The sequence below is a fragment of the Chelmon rostratus genome, chromosome 13 (genome assembly GCF_017976325.1).
Source record: "Chelmon rostratus isolate fCheRos1 chromosome 13, fCheRos1.pri, whole genome shotgun sequence".
NCBI classification, from domain to species: Eukaryota; Metazoa; Chordata; class Actinopteri; order Chaetodontiformes; family Chaetodontidae; genus Chelmon; species Chelmon rostratus.
This window is the reverse complement of record NC_055670.1, coordinates 5,577,599-5,602,897: the sequence shown is the minus strand read 5'-3', so window position 1 is coordinate 5,602,897 and position 25,299 is coordinate 5,577,599. Positions and strand designations below refer to the sequence as shown.

Sequence of the window (25,299 nt, the reverse complement as noted above, 5' to 3'; positions counted from 1 at the left end):
GGGGCCAGAGGGATAGACGAGAGGGAGACAGAGCAGCTGACCCTGGCTGTCTTTAGTTATTTTTTTATATTTTGTTATTGCTTCTATACAAGTTTTTGACCAAAAAGTTTCATTAAATAAAGTAAGCCACACTGACACACTGATCAGGCACTAGTTAATGTTCTCCTTTCAGCCTAACAAGAGCTTTGACTAAATACATACATACAGCTACAGTGAGTAATTAACAGAACTATGAACTAAATCAGGAAATAAGTGATCCAAAAGATGACTAACAATGCAACCAGGTACTCAGTGCTACTGCTAAACATTTTGTGATGCTGTCTGATACTTGCTATGCAAAATGCAGTTAAAATCTGTTAGAAAATGGCGACATGGACACACTGTCCTCCATGATAACTATGACAGAACATAACAGTCTACTGTTCACCCTGTGAAGAACTGCAGAGATGCTTAACGAGACATAAAAAAAGGAAGAAATGTTCATGAAATTCTATAATAATTACAGAAGAGTTAAATGTGATTCTTACATTAGAAATATGTAAGACATATAGAAATATTCTTGTATGAGTGATGATTTTTAAGAGATTTAATATGTACAGTAACTGTTTTACAGTCACAAAATGGATTCAGGTTGAATCCATTGTATGGTTCAGTACTATATGTACTAACAGCCTGTATGTGGTTGCCCACTCGCCCTGCTGCTGCCTCCCACTCACTGTAATTCCACATTAAGGAGGCTGACAGGTGAAAGCAGACAGTCTCTCCATGACCGACCAACCAGCACAGTGGATTTTTCCTTCTCTTCCTCAAACACTTACTGTACTGTTTGCGCCCACACACGCTCAGATAAAGATGCAGGTAACACAGATGAATGTGCACACCAACGTGGTATTAAAGCCCACAGTGTGAACACAGAGCTTATACTTTTCATTAAATGAACATTTATCGCTGATTATTTGTAAGATGAAAAAAAAAAATTCTGAATGCCAGCACAAATGCATTGTGGTTCAATCCTTAAAGAATATATTATTGCGCTGAGGGACTCCGGTGCACAATCAGCAGCTTTCTCCTGACTCTCTGGGATACGACGCACCAAGCAGACAGGTGGCGCTTTTCAGCCGTGTGTGGCCAACCATTGTCTGCAGACTTTGAGTTGTGTCCTACATCTTCTCAGTTCAACATGAGAGTCTCTGTTGAAGTCTGAGACAGTAAGTGTGAGACAGCTGATTGGCTGTTCATCCTAATGAATCTCAGTGATTTCACCCATTTGGTGCATTTTGTTTTTCTCTGCATTTTCTTCTTCCACAACCCAAACACCACAGGCTGATGAAGCAAAACTCAAATTTGTGGTGCCAGTATGCCTTTTTCACTGTAATGTTAATGACTGAGGCTTTTTAAACAGCCTCACAGAGCAATGAAAATATGCTCCTGCTTATTTGTCTTCCCATTGTTGTTTATGGATGACAAATGCAGACTATTTGCTCGTCATTTCCACTCATGCAGCAGTTGTCTTGGAATCTGTAGTGGTGTGTTCAGGTGCAACTTTGAACAGTAGATATGATGCAACATATCAGCTTTTGTCTGCATTTAGGGCTGGGTTTAATCTGTGACCTGTTGTGGATAACATAAGTGCTGATATCTGTATGTAATAGATGTATTTGTGTATTTATGTATTGTATATATATATATATTTGCAAGTGCAGCATGTATAGATTGCTTTCTGACTGAATAGAAGCAAACCAAACCAATTCATTCCTCTCTGGCAGCAGCCAACACAACTTTCTGGTTAGTGGGGACACAAATCCAAGCAAACACCTATTAGTAAAAACCAATGATGAGCCTTGTGTACACATGCAGGCACCAGTGCAAAAACACTGTGCATGTCATGAGCGATTGTTACTCTTTCCCAGCTGCCTCGCCAAGCTGCAGCACATCACAGGGTGACAAGTAGCCCCCTCTTGCTCTCAGCTCCGTGGCTCACAGATTATCCCTTCATTCTGACAAAGACCACATCAATAATTAAATCGCCGGCCAAATTGCAGCACAGAAATTAACAAAGGGTGTGAATGAAATCAGGCATGAGTCATCAAACTGCAGGGCAAGAGAGAGGAGCTTGATACAGTGGGCGAATCAAGGGTATGAATATCTGAGAGGGTCAGCTTAATGCTCGTCCCGTGGCCTTTCATTCAGTTTGATCCTCTGCTTCCTCCATGAATCCACTCTGCCCTTCAGCACTGCGACGACTGTAGCTGTATGAGACATGCATAATGTAGATGGGAATTCATATATAATACTACCTGCATGAGAAAAGGTCAGTGTGTCATCAGCATAACTAAATGCAAATTCCTCCTGTCCCGGAGGAATGTGAAATGTCACACGGAAACACCTACAATAACACATGCCTTTATTTTTCCTCTGGCGTACTGGGACGTTCCCAACAATCTCTGCTGATGAGGGAGTTTGCACAAGGCATTTCCTGTTTAAAGGAGCAAACAGTGACACTTGACCATGTGACCCTTCAGGTCAGCTCTGCTCTCCTGACTCCTGACCTCGATCCACCGCAGGGAGACGATGCACGCTGGGACTAAACAACAGCAAACAGTCCACCCAGCTGTTGGAGCCGGCAGTAACTGTCCCTCTGACGGACTTAATGGTTCTACATCACCTGCAAATATTCCTATCTCCTACTATCAGCTTTCACCATCTTTAGCTTCTGCTCAGTGTTAGCAGTGCATGTTTTAGAATTTTAAGCTCTGTGATTGGCTGTTTCTGTGCTGTGAACAGCTGTTCAGATAATCTGCAGTTTAAAGCAGTCCACCAACGCACTTCTGGACTGGATTCCTGTTCATGCAACAACAGCTAGATTCATGGATAATATAGCAGTAGTATGGTATTTAGAGTGAAACAGAGGGCCTCCTGCTATTATTCCAAGTTCGAGCCAATCACAACTGATTTTGCAGATGAGTGACGCTTCAAATAGTCAATTAAATTCATAACACGCCGGCGTGCCACTTCACTCAGTTATTTAAAAATCCAGAAACCTAATTTCAAGGATTTCAATGCTAATATGGATTTTACACACAATTTGATCCATGCGTGTAATCAAGTGGTTCAAGAACAGGTATCAATTTACTTTGGGTATGCCTCGTATAGACGTTGTAGGCTCATTTTTACTGGTATGGGGTTAAAATTATTACTGTTGCATCTAGGATTGTAAGCAGAGGCCACTTGTTGAAAGAAAAAATTAAAATGGGAGTACAGAATGAAGAAAAACACTTTTTTCACCAACACCAGCAGCCTATCCCACTTTGCAGCTCTATAAGGAATCAGTGAAGGAAATGTGGCACCGTGGTTTCTGATCCCTGTCACAAGCAGGATACAGGGAAATAAGAGGTGGGTCCCACATGCAGACTATGAAGGGGGAGCTTTGATTTTTTACAAATGAACAAAAGGCTTACGGGATGGCGAGACAGGCAAGGGTCAAAACCAGAGAAGACAGTCCAAACATGCAAACAAATTCAACAGGGAGCAGGCAGGAATACAAAAGTCCAAAAACAGGCAAGGTCCAGGAAAAACAAAACAATGGTTCAACAACACTGGAATGGGCTGGACCGCCTGACACACAGTCAGACAACCTACCAATCAACCAAGGACTGAGGGAAACACACAGAGTTCAACACACTAGAGAGGGAAGGCTGATGGGAGACAGGTGACTATCACTGCTGGAAAACACACAAAGACAGGAAGTGAAATAATGCATGGCAAAGAGGAGAGCAACCTTCAAAATAAAACAGGAAACAAACCAAGCAACCCCATAAGCATAACAATGCCAACAAGGTCAAAGAGTCAGCGCATTAATCACACTACTGATGTTTCTACATACTCCAAAATATTGCAAGAATAAGTTAAATTACTGACAATACAATATATCAGAAAGGTAGAACTGCTCAGAGAACAGTAAGAGCAACAAAGGGAAATGTATCGTAGTACTTTTACCTCAGCTTTTCTGAATGTTAAAACCACAGATTACAGTGCAGCACCACAGCACAGTTTTGCTTGAGTACCACTGTCAGCCTGCAGCCAGCCTTGCATCTGGCAAAGCGGTCTTTAGTTCTGAGGAGACAGACCATCATGTCGCACAGCAGGACAGCCACCTGGGGGCTGCTCATCATCAGCCGGCTGTGGGAGCCAGAGACCGCAGCTCAACTCAGACAACCCCAAACACAAACAGCGCGTCAAGGACAAATCCCAGGCCCCGAACACACGGGGGACCACTCCTGTCTCAGAACTTCTGACATGCTCTCAGTAAGAAAAGGAACAACAAACAAAAGGAAAAGTCTCCCACATGGAAAATCAGGACACAACAAAATAGAGGTGACCTCAAGAGCAAGTACGTGTGGCTCTGGAAAAAAAAGACCCCCCTTTGGGTCCACTCATGTCAGGGATAATGGCTCTTGAAATTGGGTATAAAGAAGAACTGTATTTTTAGAAAGAGTGAAATCAAACAAAAAAAATTCCGTCATTCCTTTCCACGACCCCATTAACCCCCACGCATTTACAAAAGGGCAAACCAATGAGAGAGAAACACCTGACTGTGCCCTGCCACACGGAGCACTGCAACTCAGCAGCAGCACACCTACAGGATCGCAGCGAGGATGTATGTGTGTGTGTGTGTGTTTTGGAGCTTAAAGAGACAGAAATAAGAAGTCAAGCTCAACTTTTTTCACTGGCCTGCACACGTTTTCCTATCCTCGCCCACCGCGGCTTGGCTGTACTGTGACGTGCGACGCCGGTTTGGATGAATGAGCAGCTTTGCCTTGGAATGTGCGTCCATTATGGTCGGCAGTGACGTACACGCATGCAACGCTGTCTGGAGCACAAGGTGTGCATATTGATGTACAACCTGATTGCTGCATACGATGGAAAACAAGTGGAGCGACATAGTGAATGGACACAGACAAAAAGATTCATTGGAGGAACAAACCTGATAGAAATGCAACAGCAGTCCCACATGAGGAGCGAATCAAATGTTCCCCTGAGGAGGGACAGGCCTGTGATTTGTTCAGTGGATGGGATATAGATGATGCATGATGGTAGAGGAAGCGACAGAGACAATAAGTAAGCGTGGGGAGAGTAGAGCAGTGGGTTAAAGCAGCTGGATGGATGGAGACAGATATGAGAGGATCCAGACAGAGTGGTGTTTACGTTCCACCTCCATGTCACTGCTGTCTTACCTATGCAGGGATTATCTGATGGGATGACAAAGACCTCTCTGCTCCCCCTCCCATCACCTCCCTGTACTCCTCTACACGTGCACTATTGCTCAACAAACAAATTGTTTTTCTTGAGTGATAAACAGCATGCAAAAATTGTAAAAACAAACAAACAAAACATTTCTCTGCTGCTTGCCGCTCCTCACTTGAATGCCGAAGTGAATGCTGGGATATTTGTGCAGGAGGGGACACAAGAACAGAAGTAGAGACAAGAGAGTAGACTGAGAAAGGCCTTTTATCTTTCCTTTACATTTCATTTGTTTAGTGTGACTTTACTTCCTGTTTTTCATCTGCATTGATATTTGCTGCGTGATTTAGTTCATTCAGCTCTACTGTTGAAAGCAGTCGTATTTTAAAATTGCATCTGAACCAGTTTAAGATAACAGCGATCTAAACTACGAGTTGTTTGTTTGCTAATTCTTTTAAAAGACAGCAGCTAACAGCTAACCACCCTCCCACCAAACCAAAGCTGCACACTCATATCGTCATGTTCTGACGATGATACGGGCGCCTGGAAGACACCGAGCAGGCGAATAGACCGCTGACAAAAAGTTCATGCTGTAGACGTGGTTTGAGAAGTTTCTGTGGACATTTTAAAACCTTTCTGTTGCTGGCATGAAGCTTTGCCACCGCTGGAATCTATCCAACCTGGTGCTGTGAATCCAAGCCGACTACAGCTGCTGTCCTCCCTGAGCAGGCTGCAGACTTTTCAAAGCCACCTGCAGGGGTTTAATGCTTGATACTAAAAGCAAAAGTAATTGGCGTTATTCTTTGTACTTATTCTAATTCTGAGCATTCCTTCAAACCTATGATATAACAATCTTTAAGCTTTCTGTTTTGCTTTTTAATTTACAGACCATGCATAACCAAGCATTTTTGGTTACAGTACAAAATGCATAAATTCTATTTTTTCAAAAATGTCAGCAAAGAGCAGGACATTATAATATAGCCTTTTCACTCTTACATTTCTACCAGCTGCACACCGGTTTCCCATTCCTATTCCTTCTCCTCTGCTTATTTCCATCCATCACTGTCAATGCTAGTACTTAAGCTCAGTAAAAAGGTCAGTACATCTGTGACCCTGTACCGGCTGAAAGGCTGATACCAGGAGCTACATTCTTCACCATCTCCTCAAATAAGTTTACCTCTGGAGCCTCAGATGCCTCGACCTCGTTGAGCTACTGCACATCTGTGTGTGCACGTGAAGAAAAAAGGGGGGAGAAGACAGAAAGAGGGAGAGCGCAGCCACATGACGGCTGCAGTAATTATGTGAATGCGTGTGTGCATCTGTGAGGAATGGGCTTCGAGCCGCGGAGCGACAACATTTCTTGCCATTCCCGACTTAAAGAAACAAACTACACAAACTATCACAAACTGACAAGGGCAACGCTGACTGCTGTGACTCACAAACAAAACAACAAACCAAAGACATAAAGACAGTTCTGTAGTTCCTCGATTTTGTACAAATATGTTAGCGGGAGACAAATCAATATTCTATCTCCTGTTAGTACCTCGCAACATGTGGAAGAAAGAAAGGCCCGTCTAAACAGAGCTCTGCTTCTGTTATTTTCTATTACTTTGGAACTACAAAAGAAAGTGAGAGAACAGGAAGGAGGCAAAAGAAAAACTGAGATCGCCGTGCATTCATCCCAATCTCACCCATGAGAATTTTGTCTGTCAAAAGTTGCTGTTATTTCTTTATCTTTTTCTTTAGCAGCGGAATTACTCATCACACATCTGGCAGATCTGCATCCCGGCACAAAGAAACATAAACACTGAGACCGATGACAGAAACAGAGCTCTTACTTCAGCTCTGCTCCCTCTCCCACCCATCCAATGCTTGAGCTTTTCTATACCTCCGCTGTTTTTACCACTCTCCCACTCCTCTGTTTTATCCCCCACCACACACACACACACACACACAGACACAAACACAGACACGCACACACCTCCCACCACCTTCCTGCTGCTGTTCTGATTGCAGTGGAGATCAGGCCGGCCAGCACAATAGAGAGAAGGAGCTCAGTGGGTGCTGCTAGGACAGAGCATGTGGGTGGATTGCAGTCAGACCCACCACCAGCACTAATACCAGCACCACATCCCAGAAAAAAAAGACAGACAAAGAGAGAGAGAGGGGAGTTTAAAAAGGAAAAGAGAGGGAGGGTGGAGACGCAAAACTCAAAGAATTTGCAGCAGCACTTGAGCCGGAGGATGGATGGTGAAATGTGTGTTTGTGTTTGAAGTACAGTATGTGGATAAAGTGCAGGGCATGTTGTATTTGTACATATATCTCCACTCCCTGAATTCAGTATTCCAGTATAATATAATAAGTTTAAGTGATATTTCTGGTTTATCACAACTTTTTTCATAGTTTTCTATTAGTTACACTGGTATAATAAGACTTCTGGCAAAGACAAGATTCAATATAGTGAGATGTTCAGATAATAGTTTAACCAGCTACGCTAAACCGCTTCATCTGAAGAGAAAACCTAAAATGTCTATAATAATCCATTACTGCAATAGAAACCAACTACGGTAAGCACCACAGGTGACAGCTGGAGCAGGAGACCTGTCTGTAAACTGTGATGGATGCTTGTAACAGACTGTAATAATGGTTTTAATTTCACTGTTGGCTAACCTGGGAGGTTTTTACAACCTGTCTGATCATCTGACTGCTTGTTTTTCTCACAGACTTCTTTTTAGTGGATCATCTAAATCTCAGCAGTTAACTTGTTGGGTACAATATCATCAGGACTGATAGCCGAGTCAGAGATACTTCCATCACGAAAGTGACAATTTATAGCTCATTATACAGCCTGATTTGATAGCAAAGGCTCATTGCTCCATTGGCAAACTAATGCAAACCTGACTCTGCTTTTCTGCCTTAAGTAACACCATCCTTCATAATTGACTTCCAAAATTTCAAATCAAAATCCTGGTTGAAACAAACTATTAATTATCCTTTAAGTGAGAAATATCAGGCATAAAAACAATATTCTCTATGTGACATGCATACTGCTAGACAACACGGCCATGTTCAAGTATTTTTAGAGCCGTTTGTGCCTTAAAATAGTGAGCTAGGATAGATTCAGTTCTACTTAATGAATCAAACAGTTAACAGGCTTGCTTCCTCTGTTCGTCCTCTTTTCATCACTTCTTTGACACATGATCATTGTACGCTGATGTTTTTATCTGGCAGCTGGGAAATGTTCCAATTACTTATTTACTGAAAAGCTCCTGCTACTTTGTCGAGGTCTGCTTTTCTTCTCCAAAAACACGACAACAGGCTTTGAAGGCTCTGAAAGCTCTCTGCAGACACGTCCTGCGCAGGTACCGAGGAAACTCTTCTGTATGACTCCACAGAGGCACGGGGGCTCACTTGAGAAAACGTCCGCGGAGGAAACGCTGAACTGGAGCAGACTGAAAGCTTGTCACCTCCCTCACACTCTCTCTCTCTCTCATATTCACTCCTCTTTTCTTTCCCATTTGTCTTCATCTCAGCTCTGTATGTGTGATTTTCAGTGTTGTTCTCTTGGTGTTTGCTGTGGCTTCTTGTTCCTTTTCTTCCTGTTATCTTCTCTGTCTTTCATTCTCCGGCTCCTGCCTACCTCTTTTATGGCCAGCTCTCCCTGTCTGGCTCCTCTCACTCTCTTTCTCCGCTGATTGCCTACGCATTCATTCCTCTACGCTTGCCTGCTCACTAATGGCCGTGGCAGGTGTTCTCCCAGGTGCTTGAAGAGAGCGGCCCAGGCTGAGCCTTTAAAAGCCCTGGAATCAGCACCTCGGTGGCCCTCCCTCCTCTGGCATGCTCTGCCTTCAAAACCCTCAGCCGCCATAAGAATGCAAAGCTGGCATGTGCACGCTCATTTTGCCACCACACACACACACACATGTAGACACACATATATGTGCAGTAATAAAAATCTGTCCAGCCCTTCATCTCTTCTGCTTGCACCACGACCGTGGTTGTGTTGGCTTCAGGTGTGAGGCAGATTGGTCTGGGCCAGCTCTCTAATTTGATGCTGTCATGGGTAGCCCATTGGATGACAGAAACAAACCACCCACACCAACACACACTATCTCTAATAGCTTCACACTGCAGAGGGAAGCGGACACTAAAAGCGGGGAGGGATGGCGCTGGTGACGGCGGTGTGTGGTTACAGGCCATGATAATGGCCCACTCAGAAAGTTCAGGCCGACTGGTCCCGGCAGGTGAATGGGAGAGCGGAGAAAGCAGCATTGTGATTAGGCTGTGAGTGGGCCACCCTCTTTGATTTGCTTTACAATCAGTCAGCAAGTCGTTTCTAAATAGCATTAGTATGACTTTCACCCACTTTCAATGGGAGCCCTTTATTTTAAGGTAAAGCCAGCCGTGCTTTGCGTCCCACAGGGCTGACTCCATTCGTACAGGTCGACTTGGCTCCTGAGTGGAGCTGCTGCAGTTGACTTTCACAGCGGTAATTGATGCTACCTTCAAATAAGGCTGAATCTTTGACTTTAGAAGACCACAGTGTGCTCAGGTTTAAGTCGTTAGAGCAGTGTTGTAAAGAGACAATACTTCAGATTGTTTCCTTTTCAAAGCTGTTTTTGTCTTCTACATTTCAGTATCATGCTGGGTACAAAAAAAAAGCAGAAAACAAGAGCTGAAAAATGACTTCTCCTGAAACTGAGTCTGGACTAGAAAACCATACCAGAATCCACCTGAACAAGGTGGCCTGTGATTGGTTCCAGTCAAACTGTGGCACTGTTTGTGTGTATTAAGAACAGAGTCAGTGCCCCAATAGGATAGCTTCTTGGCCCTGAACTCATCACTCCCTGCAGCATACGCTAAAACCTCCACAGAGAGAAAGTTTGGGGAGTGATGATAGCAGACCTCTTCTTGCCGGAGACCAGAGTAGATTAAAGCTCTGAGGGAGCAGCGATGGTTGTGGTGACGCGAGCAGAGTAATGAAGCAGCTGCAGCATCAGCAGAGCAGAGAGGAGTTCAAATGGGCTGCCACGTAGTAAAGGTGCATTGGATAGATGCAGAGAAGGTAGCGTTTTTTCCTAGGCGTGTTGTGGCATCCATGTGCTCTGTGAATGAGCAAACACTTCTTTATTAACAAATTCTCCAGCTGAACTGAGTGCACAGAATCAGCAGCTTTTGAAGCTTCTCTCTCTAATGACTGAAATGTCAGACTTTCAGCTACGATACACAGTATGCATCCTGGTTAAAAGCTTAACGAACGACTACAAAAGCCACATAATGATCATGATGCAACAACTGCAGCAGGTACAGTAGGTGGTTGCTGAGCTACAGTATTTTTTCCTATAGACAGCACTTAAATAAGCCTGGTTTTATAATGAACCAGACTAAGGTTGTTTCCTAAATTGAACCAGTGCGAGGAGGATTCATTGTTTCTGTTTTCCAATTGGCCGAAATCAAACAGTCCAGAGCACTAAACAAAACACTCCAGATCGGTGGGTGGGTGGCAGTAATGCACCCGAAAGCTGTCTGCCAACCACCAATAAATCCACGAGAAGAAGACTGTAAAAAAAAAAGTTCAGTTTATGTTCATGCTGGTTACGATCTGGAGATTACATCAGCAGACTTTAGAGGGCTGCACATGTGAATGTCTGGCAAGCAGCGGGCACTGAGTAATATAATACAGCTGATCCACAGTAGACGCTCCGCCATCAGACGAGCTTATCACAGAAAACACCTGGCCCACCACGACTTGTTTGCATTTGCCATAAAACAGTATGATTGGTCGGAATGGCGGTCACACAGAACTGAACCGCTCCTCAGTTCACTTGACAGCAGACCAACCCTTCAAGGAGGACCAGGAGCGGTTAATTGGGTTCGGCCAGCCGCACTAAACGAGGCCAGTGTAAACGTGCGACTGCTTAATAATGTGAATACTGATTTCATTGTTATGCAGTCGTTTAGCTTAATAAAGAACAACATACTGGGACTTGCACTTCACCTCTGTGCAGTATGCTGTACTTTATCAGCTCAGCTTCTTTTGTTAGTGAGACGGTGCATTTTGCTGCAGGGGATTAAAGAAAAGTCCCTAACTGTATTACAGCGACACAGAGAAATAAACAAGGTCGTTCCGATAGAAAGCTTCACCGGTAATTTAAAGCAAGTAAACGATTTTTTGATACCTGGCAACCAGCCTAAAGTCGAAATGTTAGACTTAATGCTAAGGAGAAACCCAACAGTTCACCACCTCTCTTCACCTCACAACACTAAAACAGATGGCATGTACTGATATCTCTGCACTGAACTGAGCAAAATGAATCAACTGATTAGCCAGTCAATTGATTCATAACTGCTCCTCCTTCACTACAAGGGGGGCCCGGCTGCCGCTCAGCTACACCCTGACTGTGTGCTGCTCCACACATCCAACTCATCTGCTCAGACTGCACCTCGACCCATAATAAGAAAAACTCTCTCTCTTTTTGTTTTTAAATGCAGCACTTCAAGCATTTCATCATATTTGATGAGGCTGATGTACTTCCGGCAGTTTTCAGGCTGTACCCACAGGGCTCAATGCTCTTATTGTCACTTTGGATAAAAAAGCACAATGCAGTTTCCCCCTCCATCATACAGGGGTGGTCTTTTTTTTACAGCCAGTGCAGGTGATCGCACTCTTTCAGTCCACCTGTCCTCTCTCTGTACATTTTACATGCTTCCTATGTAAATGTAAATGGGTGCTGGCATCATTTCTTGGTGCTGCTATCAAAGAGCTACACTTTGATGAAGAAAACTGAGGGTCATGAGGGAGCGCAGAGAACTGAACGTCTGAACAGAAACAAACAAACCCGGTGTGAAAACAGCCTGAGCCTCTGACAGGTGGTTTGGATATTTAAGCAACATATCACTGGTTCGGGAATCTAAGCTATATGCCTTGGAGAAATGAGCCTTTGATGTTGAAGCAGAGGCTTGGACTGGCAAGCGGGAGATCTGGGTTTGTTTTCCACTCGGTTATACAACAAAAGAAAGGGAGTATTTTAAGATGCCGCCCTCCTCTCTCTCTTTGGACAGCTTTCGTTTACTGGCAAAATGAGCACGGGGGTACAGACCCTCCTCTCTGCTTCGCTGGGCAGTTTTGTATAATGTTCTCATTGATTTCCGCCTTGGCATCACGGATGACACCTCCGCACCGGCCAGAGCGAGGAAGGATCTACCTCATTTATCCCTATAGCTCACAATAAGCTGAGGACTTGTGTGTAGGCGTGCGAGTGAGGGAGAAAGACAAATTTAGAGAATTTAGGTAGCATGTAGTAGGTTTGAGTGCATGTGTGTGGGGTGCGGGTATTTGTATGTGTGTGTGTGTATGCTTCCTACATATCATGAGGATGTTCAGATGGCAGATCAGGACAAAGAGATCAGCTACACAGAGCTGGGAGATGCAGCCAGGGTGAAAACAAATGAAAACCCGCATAAGTCAACTTCTCTCCTCCAAAACTAGACAACTAGGACACGCAGACAAAAGGCGCATTGATATCGGCAGTGACACACGGGTGGCAGCTGTACACATCATGTCATTCAGTCGTGGCTGCGGTGAAAGGGGACTTTGTCAGACAAAGTCGAGTCTGGTGATGTGCTTTCGTCCTGTGGGGAAATGCTGTGTAAAATAATGCCTGTCGTTGTCCTTGAAATAATAATGTAACCGATGCTGCAAATTGATTTCTTAACCTACTTTTGGTGACTTAAAAAAGAAAAAAAAAGGTTGAGAAAATTGAAAAAGGGTTACACAAGCCGTGAAAGTGCCGACGTTGGTGATCTGGATGGAATAATTGCGTTTCTTCCCCATTAAACAAGACTGAAAATGGAGCGAGTGTTAATGTGCTGCAACCTATCACCTACACATCACGTATATGTCTGCCAACCGCTCCTGAGATCACACGGTGCATTTTCTGATTGATTTCCTGTCCTCTCTTGCTTTATTTCAGTGCAGCATCAGTCCACAATCACAACACAACCTCTACAGACGCGTCTTTGTTGGTGCATTGTGGAAAGTCATTATTGAACGTTTTTCATGCAAGAGTCTAACAAATTCGCTTCATCCACGCTGTTTGACTTGACCACGTTGTTAACACAGCTTTCATGTGTTTCAGCAGCCAATTCTCAAATCTCAAATGTCAGAGCTCCAAAAAATGTCAAAAACTAAAGCACACTTAATGATCACAGTGACGGAGGGATGGATTACAGCAACTTTCCTATCTCCATGATTGCACTGCCTCGGCTGAAACCAGTGTTTGCATGTAAAGTGGAAAATCAGTCTCATAACATGGACTGTGCTGTGGAAAAATGTACACAAACGCAGAAGTACACACGTTAACTGGCTAAAGCATGCAAAACCAACACTATGGTCCTTTAAACTCCAACTGCAAATGTGGATTTACTCAGTGACCAAAGATGTATTGCTGCTTTGTATTGAATGAGACTACATGGTGTTATTATGCTTTGCTCCTATCCTTGCATACTGTACAGAGTTGAAAGAAATAACATTAACCTTAATTTCATTCGCCTGCAGCGGTGGAAAACTTCGGCAAACTGAAACAAAGACAACCTGCAGTCATTTGAAGCATGGAAACTGCGCACTGTAGTCTGGGTTACATAAAGACTGCTTTTCTTTACTCCGTGACAGTCATATACCAGTTTAGATACACAGTCCCATAGAGAGGCGGAGGCTTGTCACTTGTGATCCCTGATGCAACCATACGGCAACCCTGCGCCTTAGAGCTAACACCCGCAGCTATACCCGACACTCACATCACCAAAAGCCTTTCATAAAACACATCAGCATGCACTCTCCTGCAGAAGGTAATTTAAACTGTCGTGTAAATAAATATCCCTATCATTAACTTTTAGAGCACAGTCGGGCTTTGGCCATATACCTGATCTGGGAGTGCTTTTTACATTTCTAGTGAGCAGCAGTTTGGAATATATAGAAGTCTGTAGCTAGATGGTCGCCGTGGCTCTGCAGACATGCTGTAAAGCACCGCAGACATTCATCGTTACTGACAGAAAACCAAAGGAGAGAGACGTCACATCACCTCTAACCACATCAACAACGTCAATAAAATCAGCCAACAAGATGCTCAGAAATTTCAACTCTTCATTGCTCCCTCATCAAACTGCTACATAACATACTGATATGTAATGCTGCACTCATGCTAGATGCCATTTTTTCCCAAAGGACCAAACCACAGGATGTGCAGTGGAATGAAAGTGACAAGCCAAGACAACAATAACAAAATGTGCATTATAAACAGACTATATAAGCTATATTATAAATGTGATCAAATCACATTGATAAAGTGGGCAAACTGAATTTATTACATCTCACGTCTCAACCTTGCAGAATGACAAACTTCAATAGAACTTTGGATGACATGAAATTAAGAGCTCGCGTCCGACTGACAGGACAGTAGTGAAGAAGCTCGTTACAGATTCTGGGAACTGGATTAAAGTAAAAGTCAAGAGACGGAAGAACTGCTCGCCCGCTGTTTTGTTGCTCCTAGTGTTTGTCTCATTAACAGAAAGCTCTTTGTAATGTCAGAAAACATGTTTAATAGTTCATCAAAGCACTAACACACAACTGCTGTTTGGATACAGTTTATTGGTTCTGGTCGAGGCTCTCGTAACTCTTTCTGTTAGATTTCTGTGATAACCTTCTCCCAGAGCGCCCGATCGGATGATGCCCACCAGAAGTCATCAAGTTGTTAGAAATTTGTAATGAATGAATGAGATCAGTGGAAAACATTTATCCTCAGCAGAGAAAGAGGAGAGAAACAGACATCAGCAGGCCTACCTGTATCAGCGACATGTTGCTGAGATCCAGTCTGAACAGGTAGTTTCTGGATAGAGGAGAGAGGGAAAGGAGATATGTGAGTAAGCGAGCCTTTACCCAGAAAAAACGTGTTTAATAATGCAAATTAAGTCTCATTTAAGAGACAGGCCACTTTAGCTGCTGTCAACTTCAAGCAAAGCTGATTAAAGGCCAGACTGTCACTGTCCGTCAGTCTTAACTCATTGTTTTCAGCTTTGTGTGCATCTGAGTGGTACGGCATCTGTGCATACATGTGTTTTTAACAGGGTCAACCCAGGCAAGAGCTGAACTCATGTCAGCACACACAGACACACACACACACACACACACACACACACACGCACAGTGGCATGACGTATTTCTTCCAAATTCATCCCCTCTGCCAAATCCAAAGCTTGACTTGGTCCAACAAGGCCTCGGCAGAGCACTTTAGAAGTATCATTATCCGAAAACCGCACTGTATGAGTGAGTCAGAAAGGGTATCACATTCTCAGTAATGTGCTCTGTGGGGTGAAAAGCTGAGTGGATTTACAGTTTCTTACCTGGCACCCACAATAAGCTCATTTCTAGTCAGGTCAAGGGTGAGCTGGGAGTAGTCTCTCACGCCGGGGTGGGAAAATGTGGAGATCCACGGACTGAGTGCTGAGAGAAAGAAACAAAAGGGTTAGCAAAAGCTAAAGCATACGATAGATCATGAGGTAAAAGCAGGGACAGTTAGGAACAACACTTATAGAACACAGTATAGTTTACTGGTAGAAGCCTTTTACATTTGGTATTTTATGCACAAGAGTAGGCGTGCTGGATTTTTATGTGCAACTACTGCTGAAATGATTAGTGCATCAGCAACAGTTATGACACTGAATTGTTTGAATTATTTATTTGGTAAAAATACCATACCACCACACCAAAGCCATTTGCTGGTTCCAGTTTTTTAAAACTTTTTCTAGTTTTCCCATTTGATATCATTGTAACGTGAACATACTTTGGACTGTTGGTCAGAAAAAAAACAAGCATCATTCTTCTATTTCTGACATTTTCTAGACTAAACAGTTAAAATAATTCTCAGCACACTAATAAATAATAACGGAAAAATGATTAGCTGCAGTGGTAAAAAGTGCAGTGAACAGCACAGGGAGCTTCCTGCACTGCGATAGTGTCCCCTGCAGAGAGGGACAAGGTGTCCGGGCCACATCAGCTGCAACAGTCCTGATGCAACCTGACAGTGGGACAAACACAGCTCTGCATGGCGTGCGAGGTTGAAACCTCACCGCTGTTTGAAACTGGCTGTTACAAATCAAAGTTTCGAAGTAGCGGAGCAGGGGGGCCGCCTGGCGGGGCTTTTAATGTTACATTGAAACCTTTAACCATGTTGGACGCTTGCGCAGCACGGAGGGATTTCCCATATTTCTCATGCTGTACACAGTATCACAGTGGTTAGTGGGAACTCAGATTCCCTTAACCAGTCTTGAAAAGCTGTGTTAAATAGCTTTTAGCAGCTTTGAGAAAGAAGAAAGAAATGGCTGTGGATACCTCGCATGCCTGTACGTTCATATAAACATCATTGTGTAAGTGTTTAACATCTAAAGCCAATATACACTAAAACTGGGTGTTCAGTACGTGAGCGAGTGGCACCAAGTCGTGGTGATCATGGGTGAAACGTTTGGCCACACTGCTGACAACCCTGTTCATGAGGGAAGCAGTCATCAAACCTTCATTTTCTTTAAACATTAAAGTAGTGCGTATGAGCGCGAGGCGGCGGGTGCCAAACTACATCAAAGTGTTGGAAAAAGTCACAGCGTCCGGGGAAACAACTCTCCATCACGCACAGGGATGGGTTTGAGGATTGATGGGTCCCATATGGCTCTGTCATCTGCAAACATAACTACAGATATGAGGCTGCAGCTACATTACAGTATGGTGACATTGATTTACACACATGCATAGGAAGGGAAATACACAGGAACACACACGTCCTGTAATTAAGGGTGCCTGTATTGACGGGGGACTCGAGTGGAATGAGAATTACCCGCTACAATCTGTTTTTCCCGATGTTGATTAGGAACAGATAGTCCTCACTGAGCTGCCGTCAGACTGAACTTGACTCAAAGTTTTGTAGTTATGAGATGCAAAACAGTGTGTGTGTACATCTCTTAATAGTTTCTGACCTCTCTCCTCTGATGTATTATCTTTGATACACCTTTAGTACCTACTACAATAACCCAGAAGCATACAATCCACTCTCCCATCTTTGATGAGCAGTCTGCAGCCACAGCTTCCAGCTACTTTAATAATCTGGCCAATTGCCCTGCTTACTTCACTAATATTACTCACCAAGTTAGACAGTTTAATGAAGTGTGTACATCAGCCCTTGACTGTTTGACTCCATACACTTTCAGAGCTGTCCCAGTTATTTGTCAGACAACAAAGAAGAGACTATAGGAAGGCTGAACGGAGGCGCTTTAACATAAACTGAACCAGAATATTAAATATGTGCAATCTGCTCCAAACTGTTCACAGTTAGTTCAGAATGCAGCTGTCAGGCTGTTAACTAGAACGGACTGACGGTCCCACATCACCCTGTTCTTACTTTCCTGTGAAATAATCAGAATAAACCACAAGATCCTGTTGATCACACATCACTCTCTGCATGACCTCGCCCCTGTTACATTTCTGATCTCTTCGCTCCGTATTCCACTTCTCGACCACTCCGATCCTCTAATGTCTGCTTTTTATCTATCTCCTGCTCCAACTGCTAAACAAACGGCTCCAACCCTCTGAAATCATCTTCTCCATCCATCAGATTTACTGACTCAAACATTACGTAAATCTGATGGATGGAGCGTCTAAAAACACTTTTTTTATAGGCAAGCCTTTTTATTCATCTCCAATCTGGGCTTTGTTATTTTATTATTATTATTGTCTGGTCTGTCTCTCATTGTGCTGTGTATGTTGTATTGTATTCTTTTTTATTTTATCTTTTTATGTGAGTGAAGCACTTTGTAACAGTGTGTTTTTAAAAAGTGCTACATAAATAACACTTTACTTACTCACTCAAAACCCAAACCTACTTGTTCCAACTGAAGACATAAATCTTTAAAAACTGGTAAAATGATACTCAAACAGGAGTAAATAGTGCATTTATCAGTCTTTATTTTTCACACTAGACAGCAAACTGAATGCCTGGTCAATTAAGACTGGAGTTCTGGCGGTAGATGACCCCTCAAATCCTGTAAGAACGCCAACTGTCGCATGTTCTTGTACCAAAACAAACATGGACAGCAACCGGCTGGTTGCACTGTTTACATAGTGCAATCTGCTGAGAAAAGGCCAAAGTGAGAGGAAAAAAGTTTGGGTGAGATCCTGGCTGGAGAGACACGGGGGCCTAAAAGAGGGAATTGGGGGTGAGGGAACAAAATTAAAATTGAAATTGCATTTGCATATTTCTCACTACTGTATATGATTTTATTTGCCGACTGTCAGCACCAGCTGACCCAGACTAGAACATTCCCCGTCCAATTTGGTCCAATCAATCATCACTTCCAAATCATATTCATAATTGACTCAACAGTCATGATGTCTGTTCCACCTTAATGTGTGCTATTTTTCTCTAAAAGTAGCTGAGACTACTGAGACACTGAACTCAACGAGAGGCAACCGCATCATTTCATGCAACGTGATAGCAGTCATTATAAACTCATCATGCATAAACATTACATCGACCACATAAACAGGCACCGATTCAAATTTACAGACAATAATTACAATTCTGGTAATGTTTACAATATCAAAACTTGATATTCTCAGCAAACTGCTGAGCCCTCAGTGGAACTGTGACACATGTGCTGCACTTAGCGCCCGGCAGCACAGAACTGTCATACCACCACTCGTGCTGCCTGAAGCAACAAAATGATGCATGTTTAATTTGATCAACAACAGCTCCAGTCTCATTGAAAACATTATATTATACATATATATTATATTATATATCATACAAGGAACACGAAGAATGTACTAAAATGAGTGTTATCAAGCAGCCAAATCAGAGAAGTAATGTAACCTTTAAAAATGAATAATACACTGAAAGAAATGTCTATACACACAGTATTCAATCACTGATAAACTCAGCATACATAATAAATCGCTTAACGTCCCAGTGTAATCCTAATACCACTCAAACTCTGCACGAGACCATCTCTTACCCTCTCTATAAATATTTAGATTACATACAGTACATACACCTAGATTGTTTCCATTTCTCACATTCAAGCATGCATCTTCGGCCTGACCATCGTTGACATGCAGGGTGGGTATAAAAACCGCACAAGGCCGGTGCGAGGAGGCGAGCGGGACCATCTGTACATCAATCTCTGATTAATGGCTGCAGAGGCCGAAGGTGGAGGAGCAGAGGAGAGTGTGGGCCATCTTTCGCCTCACAATCTTATGTAAACAGTCCTGAAGCTGACTTAAAGGATCCAACACGATCACACACAAAGCACAAAGCCGCAGCCTGTGTGTGTGTGTGTGTGTGTGTGTGTCCTTGACAAGCTGACTGCTTTAACATGAACAGCTCATTATCGGCGTACAGACACTAAGCGTCTGAAATGTTGGACACATAATCAGTGCAGTTTCTGCATAATGAAAAATCCAACTTTCACATGACACCAGTGGACAATCAGAACTCTCCAGGTATGTTACGCTGCTTTACGTTTCGGCTGCTGGGAGCATCATTTTTACACGTCCAATCAGAGGCCCTCATTATAGCCTTGAAGTCCTATTTTAACAGAGACATGGTATCACCACACTCCAGCTGCTGCTGCCTGGGTGACATGAACCCAAGTCTCATGTTCTCAGTTCCTCGTTTTTCTTTCTCCTGGAAAAGATGTTTTTGCTCCTCTCCCGACTGACTTCAGCAAGGGTTTGATTTACCAACTCACTCCGCTGGCAGCAAGAAGTGCGCTGGTAGTTTACTAGTTGCATGGAGAACACTTAGCCTAGTTCATGTCAAGGAAACTCCAGCCTTCACCTGCATTAACCCTATAAAATTACTAGACAAGATGATCAGCAAAAACTAAGCTCAGGGCAGCGTTCATATCCAGTCTTGAAACAGCAGTAACAGTAGACCAGTCAGAGATTTGTAACTGGTGTTCCCTTAACACTGTATGTGTTAGATGTTTCAGTAAACATAAAGCCTATAAGGTTATCACGTGTTTTCTCCTTCCCTTCCAAAGTCACATCATGCTACCAAAGAAGGGAGAAGCTAGAGGTGAAAGCAGAGACAAGTGCAGAGATTATAACAGGAGAAATGTTGTGGCAACAACAGAGGACACAGACAGGACTGTCACTCCGAAAAAGTAGAAGGCAACCTGCACCCGTCAAACCAAACTCAAGCCCCACCCCCCATGTTACATACTAAATATACTCTGGAAAACATCCAGAAAAAGACAATAATGCCATTTAGACGAATGACAGGCTGTTAAAGTGACTTACTCTCCCCATAAAATAAGAGCATTAAAACAGAGCACATGACATGATCCATAAAATAAGGAAGTGCAGTGGAGAAATAGACAAGAAGAGAGTTATTCCCACAGAAGCATTATGCACCTAACAGTAAAAACAGGAGCTGTTAGCGTTCAGTTCAGAGAGTTTAATGTGGGGCATAAATCACTTGAAATCTGAACTGAGAAGCATTATGCGCATATAAACATTTCCCCACATCATGAATATCTCTTCAAAAGCTTGTAAAAAAAAGGAAAGGAAAAGGAAAAAGAAAGCGTGGCTGAATTTGATTCAGGAGCGTGCAGGAGAGCTTGCGAGCCCTGAGCTTGTTTACCCTCTTAGAAAGGCCTTCCCGACAGTGAGGGGTCTTTCACTGACTGACATTTATCCTCCTGCTTACAAGTGGTTTTATATGTGCTGCTCATTCGCTCGCCTCATAACTGTCTGGTCGGGTGGTGGTGCAAAGACGGGACAATAAAGCAGGATGAATATGAAAGCCCCCTCCCTCATGGTTGACTCACGGGCCCCAAGCTGGACTTGATGAATGATTATTGCATTCTTTTTTTCCCCTCTGCAATCGGCAGGCAGACGGATTAATGCGTTAGCCTGTGGCTGCCAGAGGGATGGGGAGAGGGATGAGGACAGTGGCTGAGACATTCGCCTCACACAGACATAAATCATAACCTTTATATCTACTTCCATCTTACGGTTTTTAAACATTCGGCTTCTTCCCACACAGCCAGCATGTGGGCAGAGTCAAGTGGCACCCCGGCTGATCTGAGCTGCCATTAGACCGACTCTGGATGGAGAGCAGTCAGAGCTGGAAAATGCCAACATATTAAGGAGCTGAGGAAATTAATGCACAACATGTTGTGGCTTCAAAAAATGCAGTGTTTGTACACACACACACACACACAGACACACAGCATGCGTTTATCGCTTAAAACCTGATGGAATGTAAGATTCCCTCAAGTTGGAGCTCAGACGAAAGCCTGTTTGATGAAGATCTAAACTCACCTTCATCTAATCCTCCCAAAATGTTTTCACAGAGTGCCATCATCAGGTCATCATTTCAACTTGTACAATACTTTGGTTTATGACAACATGCTAAACTAAGATGGTAAATGTGGTAAAGATTACAACTGCTTAGCACCAGCATATTAAGAGTTCAGCTGAAAGCTACACAGAGATGTCACAGAGATGCTAGCATGACCCTCTCCAGACAGGAGCCGAGGTTCAGTCTCTGCCTCTGGCTGAGCCACACTGAAACCACTGATTTGGACGGGAAGCTGGTGATGGATCAGCTGCTTGTGGTCTGTGTGCACTGTCCCTTAGCACCATGGCTGTGTTAGGAGAAACGGAAACCGTGTTACACAACAGAGCCATTCATTTCAGTATATTCATAATCTGAAAAAGTTCTTCAAGCTTCCTCAGGCTTCTGTGATTTTGGGCCCACAGGGAATCCTCCTCTGGCTGAGCCGGCTGACTCCCTGAATGGAGCAAAAATATATTTGCTGAAACAGGTTTTCGGCATGTTTTAATTCCAAGTTGACCGAATGGCTCAGATTGTGAAAATGACAGAGTCATTTGGAAGAAGAAGTTACTGTAGATCAGAAACAATCAGCTGTGTTTTTACAGTCACTTCTTTAATGATGACTGTATATGGGAAAGTGCTTTATGTAACCTGCAATTCCATCTGTGGCCACTATGCCAAATTGTACCAGACCAGTGCTGTTCCAGCAGTCTTGGTCCAAACCCTCCACAGACTTAAAATAGGAATTAGCAGCTGCAACAACTACTGGGTAAACTACAAAAACAGACAAAGGAGCAGGGCACAGCTGATGGTTGTACCACTGGTTACGTCGAACATTTGTGTCACTTGGCGTATAAATCATCAGCTACAAATGGTACAATAGAGGTACAAATTAACTTGTGTCCACCATTTCAATCCTCCAACATGTCTGCATGACCCAAGAAAGAGATGGAGAGAGAGATGGATGGCGTTATACAAAATGAGAGAGATAGCAGCATTAAAGGCACTCAACTTTCAGTAAACTTGGCTTTTTCAGTTCATAATCTGACAGCACATGCTCACCTAATAATATCCAACAATATCAATTTTTTTTATCATTAGCATTATAATCAGGCATCTAGTTGATTTCTCCCCTCAAGCACTGCACTGTTTAATGAGCTATGAATGACACATATTGTACCAAAGGTAGCTGTCTGTCATCATCTTCCTTCAGGGGGGATACACAGGAACCCAATGTGTTGCTAATGGGAATAAGACTGGGTGCAAAAAGGCAACATTATAAATGGCTATCTTCAGGGCAAGGTGGTCCGTCCAATACTGTTAAGGAAACAGGTCACACAAAACCTCGCTGCTATCTGCCATCTGGCAAATGATTGTGTGAATGAAGGATCACCTCCAGTGTTAACTCATATTTGATTGCATTCTGAATAAATTTAGCCCGACCGACAGTGAGAATTGTGAAGATAACAGTTGTGGCCAAATAATGGCACAGGAATGGGTCCAGCAATATACAAATTAACACACAATATCCATTTGCTGTAAGCACATTTTTGTGCAAATAAAGCTAAAGCTGCACCATAAATGCCACATTTCCCCATGTTTGCTGTTGCTGTTCGCTACTAAAGGACTTTGCTTTTGCCTCGAGCCCCAAATCTTTTCACACCTCACCCTTATCTGGCCAAAATACCCTGAAATATGTTTTGTTTGGTCTTCCTCATATCTCTCTTCGCCCATCCTCGCACTCCAGCCTCCACCCCGTCCTGCCTGTCCCGTTCTTCCCTATCTCCCCTACTCTAACTTCAGATTTTCACTGCGGCTGACTTGCAGAGGGTGAGGGTTTGAGAGAGGCTGCCGTGCCTCAGTGGAGCACAACTCTCCCTCTATCCCTCCGTCCTTTCATCCCTCCGCCGCTCCACCATCCCCCTCCCCTCCTCCCACTTGACTGAACTCAGATAGAGGGGTCCACGGGTTGCGGGCGGCGCTGAGAAAGAGCCTGGAGAGACTGGGGACTGAGCAGCCACAGGAGGAATGGTGCTGGGGCCAGGAGGCTAATAGCCTCTCAGTCAGCAACCGGTAAAGATGTCTGTCTGCTTCTCACGAAACCGCTGGTGAAACAACATCTAGAGCTGCTGACAATTTGCCAGCGTCCAGTGCGGCGTTGTTGTGTTAGAAAACTGACAGAAATGTGGGCAATATTCTCAGCGAGTGTGACGGCCAAAGGTAAGGGCGATATCAGAAGAACCACCAGTATGTGTTAAACTGCCGGGTTCATCAAGCTGTTAAAGTGATACGTCTTTGGTATCCAAACACAGGTGTCTGTTACATAAATGTTCAGCAGTGGTGCCCCTGGAGAGGAGGACTTAAAAAATAATGATATTAATGCTGACGAGTTGTCCACAAAGCTGTATCAGAGACGGATTTGAAACTTATTTTACATGTGATCTACTACATCCAATAATCACCATCGAGAGGGTAACTAGTCTCAGTCGCCCTGTAGAAGAAGGCACACTGATGCAGAAATGTCAGCTCATGGAATAAAGCCTATGCTGCATATTCATCATTCTTAAGTGCTCCTGCTTCCTGTGCAAGTTATTATACTTTTTTTCAACCCTGTAGATCCTCTAATCTTTCTCATCGTCATTTATTAAAGGTCCAGTGAGAAGGGTTTAAGGGGATCTACAAGCAGAGATGGAATCTAATATTCATAGTTATGTTTTCATTAGTGTGTAATCACCTGAAAATAAGAATTGCTGTGCTTTCATCACCTAAGAATGAACCCTTTCTTCTGCAGAGGGAGCTGGTCCTCCTGGTCCACCATGTTTCTACAGTAGCCCAAAATGGACAATCCAAACAATGGCTCGAGAGAGGCCCTGTCACATCTTTTGTGTTTTTACCGGCTACTGTAGGTTCACCTACATGCTTAGAAAGGGACGCTCCTAGTATGTCTATGTGCAGACACAGAGCAGCTACAGGAAACAGATACTAGCATATGCACCCTTGAAAAGGTTAGTGTTCGGCACCAAAACCACTTGGTTAGGAAGTGTGAAATAAATCTTACCAGGTCCAACCTGGTAATTCTGTGGCCTTGACTTTTGTGGGGAAGAACCTCAGGGGTTTATTCAAACACGAGGACACCATGTGAAATCACCAATGCACTTACACAATGAGGCACGTGTCTGAGAGGGGCTGTCCGATGGGACAGTAGACAGGCAAAAGCAAAGAGAGCAATTTTCCTTGCTGTCTCTCTCCTTCTCAGTTAAAGTGGCAATAAAACCTTTAAATGTTTTCTATTCACTGATCCTCTTTGCTATCTCTCAGGCCTGCATCAGATATCCTGACATGCCATCAGTGGGTGAGAGTCTGGCCCCAGCAGCATTCTGAACTCACCTCTATTCAGCTGCCTGATTGATGGCTGCAAACACGCTCCAATTAAGCCTGCCACTGTAATCATGAACGGGGAAACAGAGGCAGGTGGCAAAGTAAGAATGTAAAAAAAAAAGATTTGAAATTCATGGCGAATACTTTTTCTTTTAAGTTAACTGTTATGTCTTACAGGGACATCGCTCTTGTGCTGCTCAAGAGCTCTTCAGACGATGACACGACGGCTAAACGGCAGCACCATTACCCGAACGATGAAAGAGATAGAAGGACTCATACAAAGCGTGCAATACAT

At 43.5% G+C, this 25,299-nt stretch overlaps 1 protein-coding gene across 3 annotated transcripts in view; it reads right to left on the bottom strand.

The window, feature by feature from the left end:
- sema5ba (sema domain, seven thrombospondin repeats (type 1 and type 1-like), transmembrane domain (TM) and short cytoplasmic domain, (semaphorin) 5Ba) overlaps nucleotides 1-25,299 on the bottom strand; it is a 149,390-nt gene that overhangs the window by 59,438 nt on the left and 64,653 nt on the right. For all 3 annotated transcript variants that reach the window (XM_041950326.1, XM_041950328.1, XM_041950327.1), the window contains 2 exons: nucleotides 15,640-15,739; nucleotides 15,080-15,125 (listed from right to left, as the gene is read on the bottom strand). In XM_041950326.1, the coding sequence (XP_041806260.1) occupies nucleotides 15,080-15,125; nucleotides 15,640-15,739 (146 nt within the window). The remainder of the gene's footprint in view (nucleotides 1-15,079; nucleotides 15,126-15,639; nucleotides 15,740-25,299) is intronic.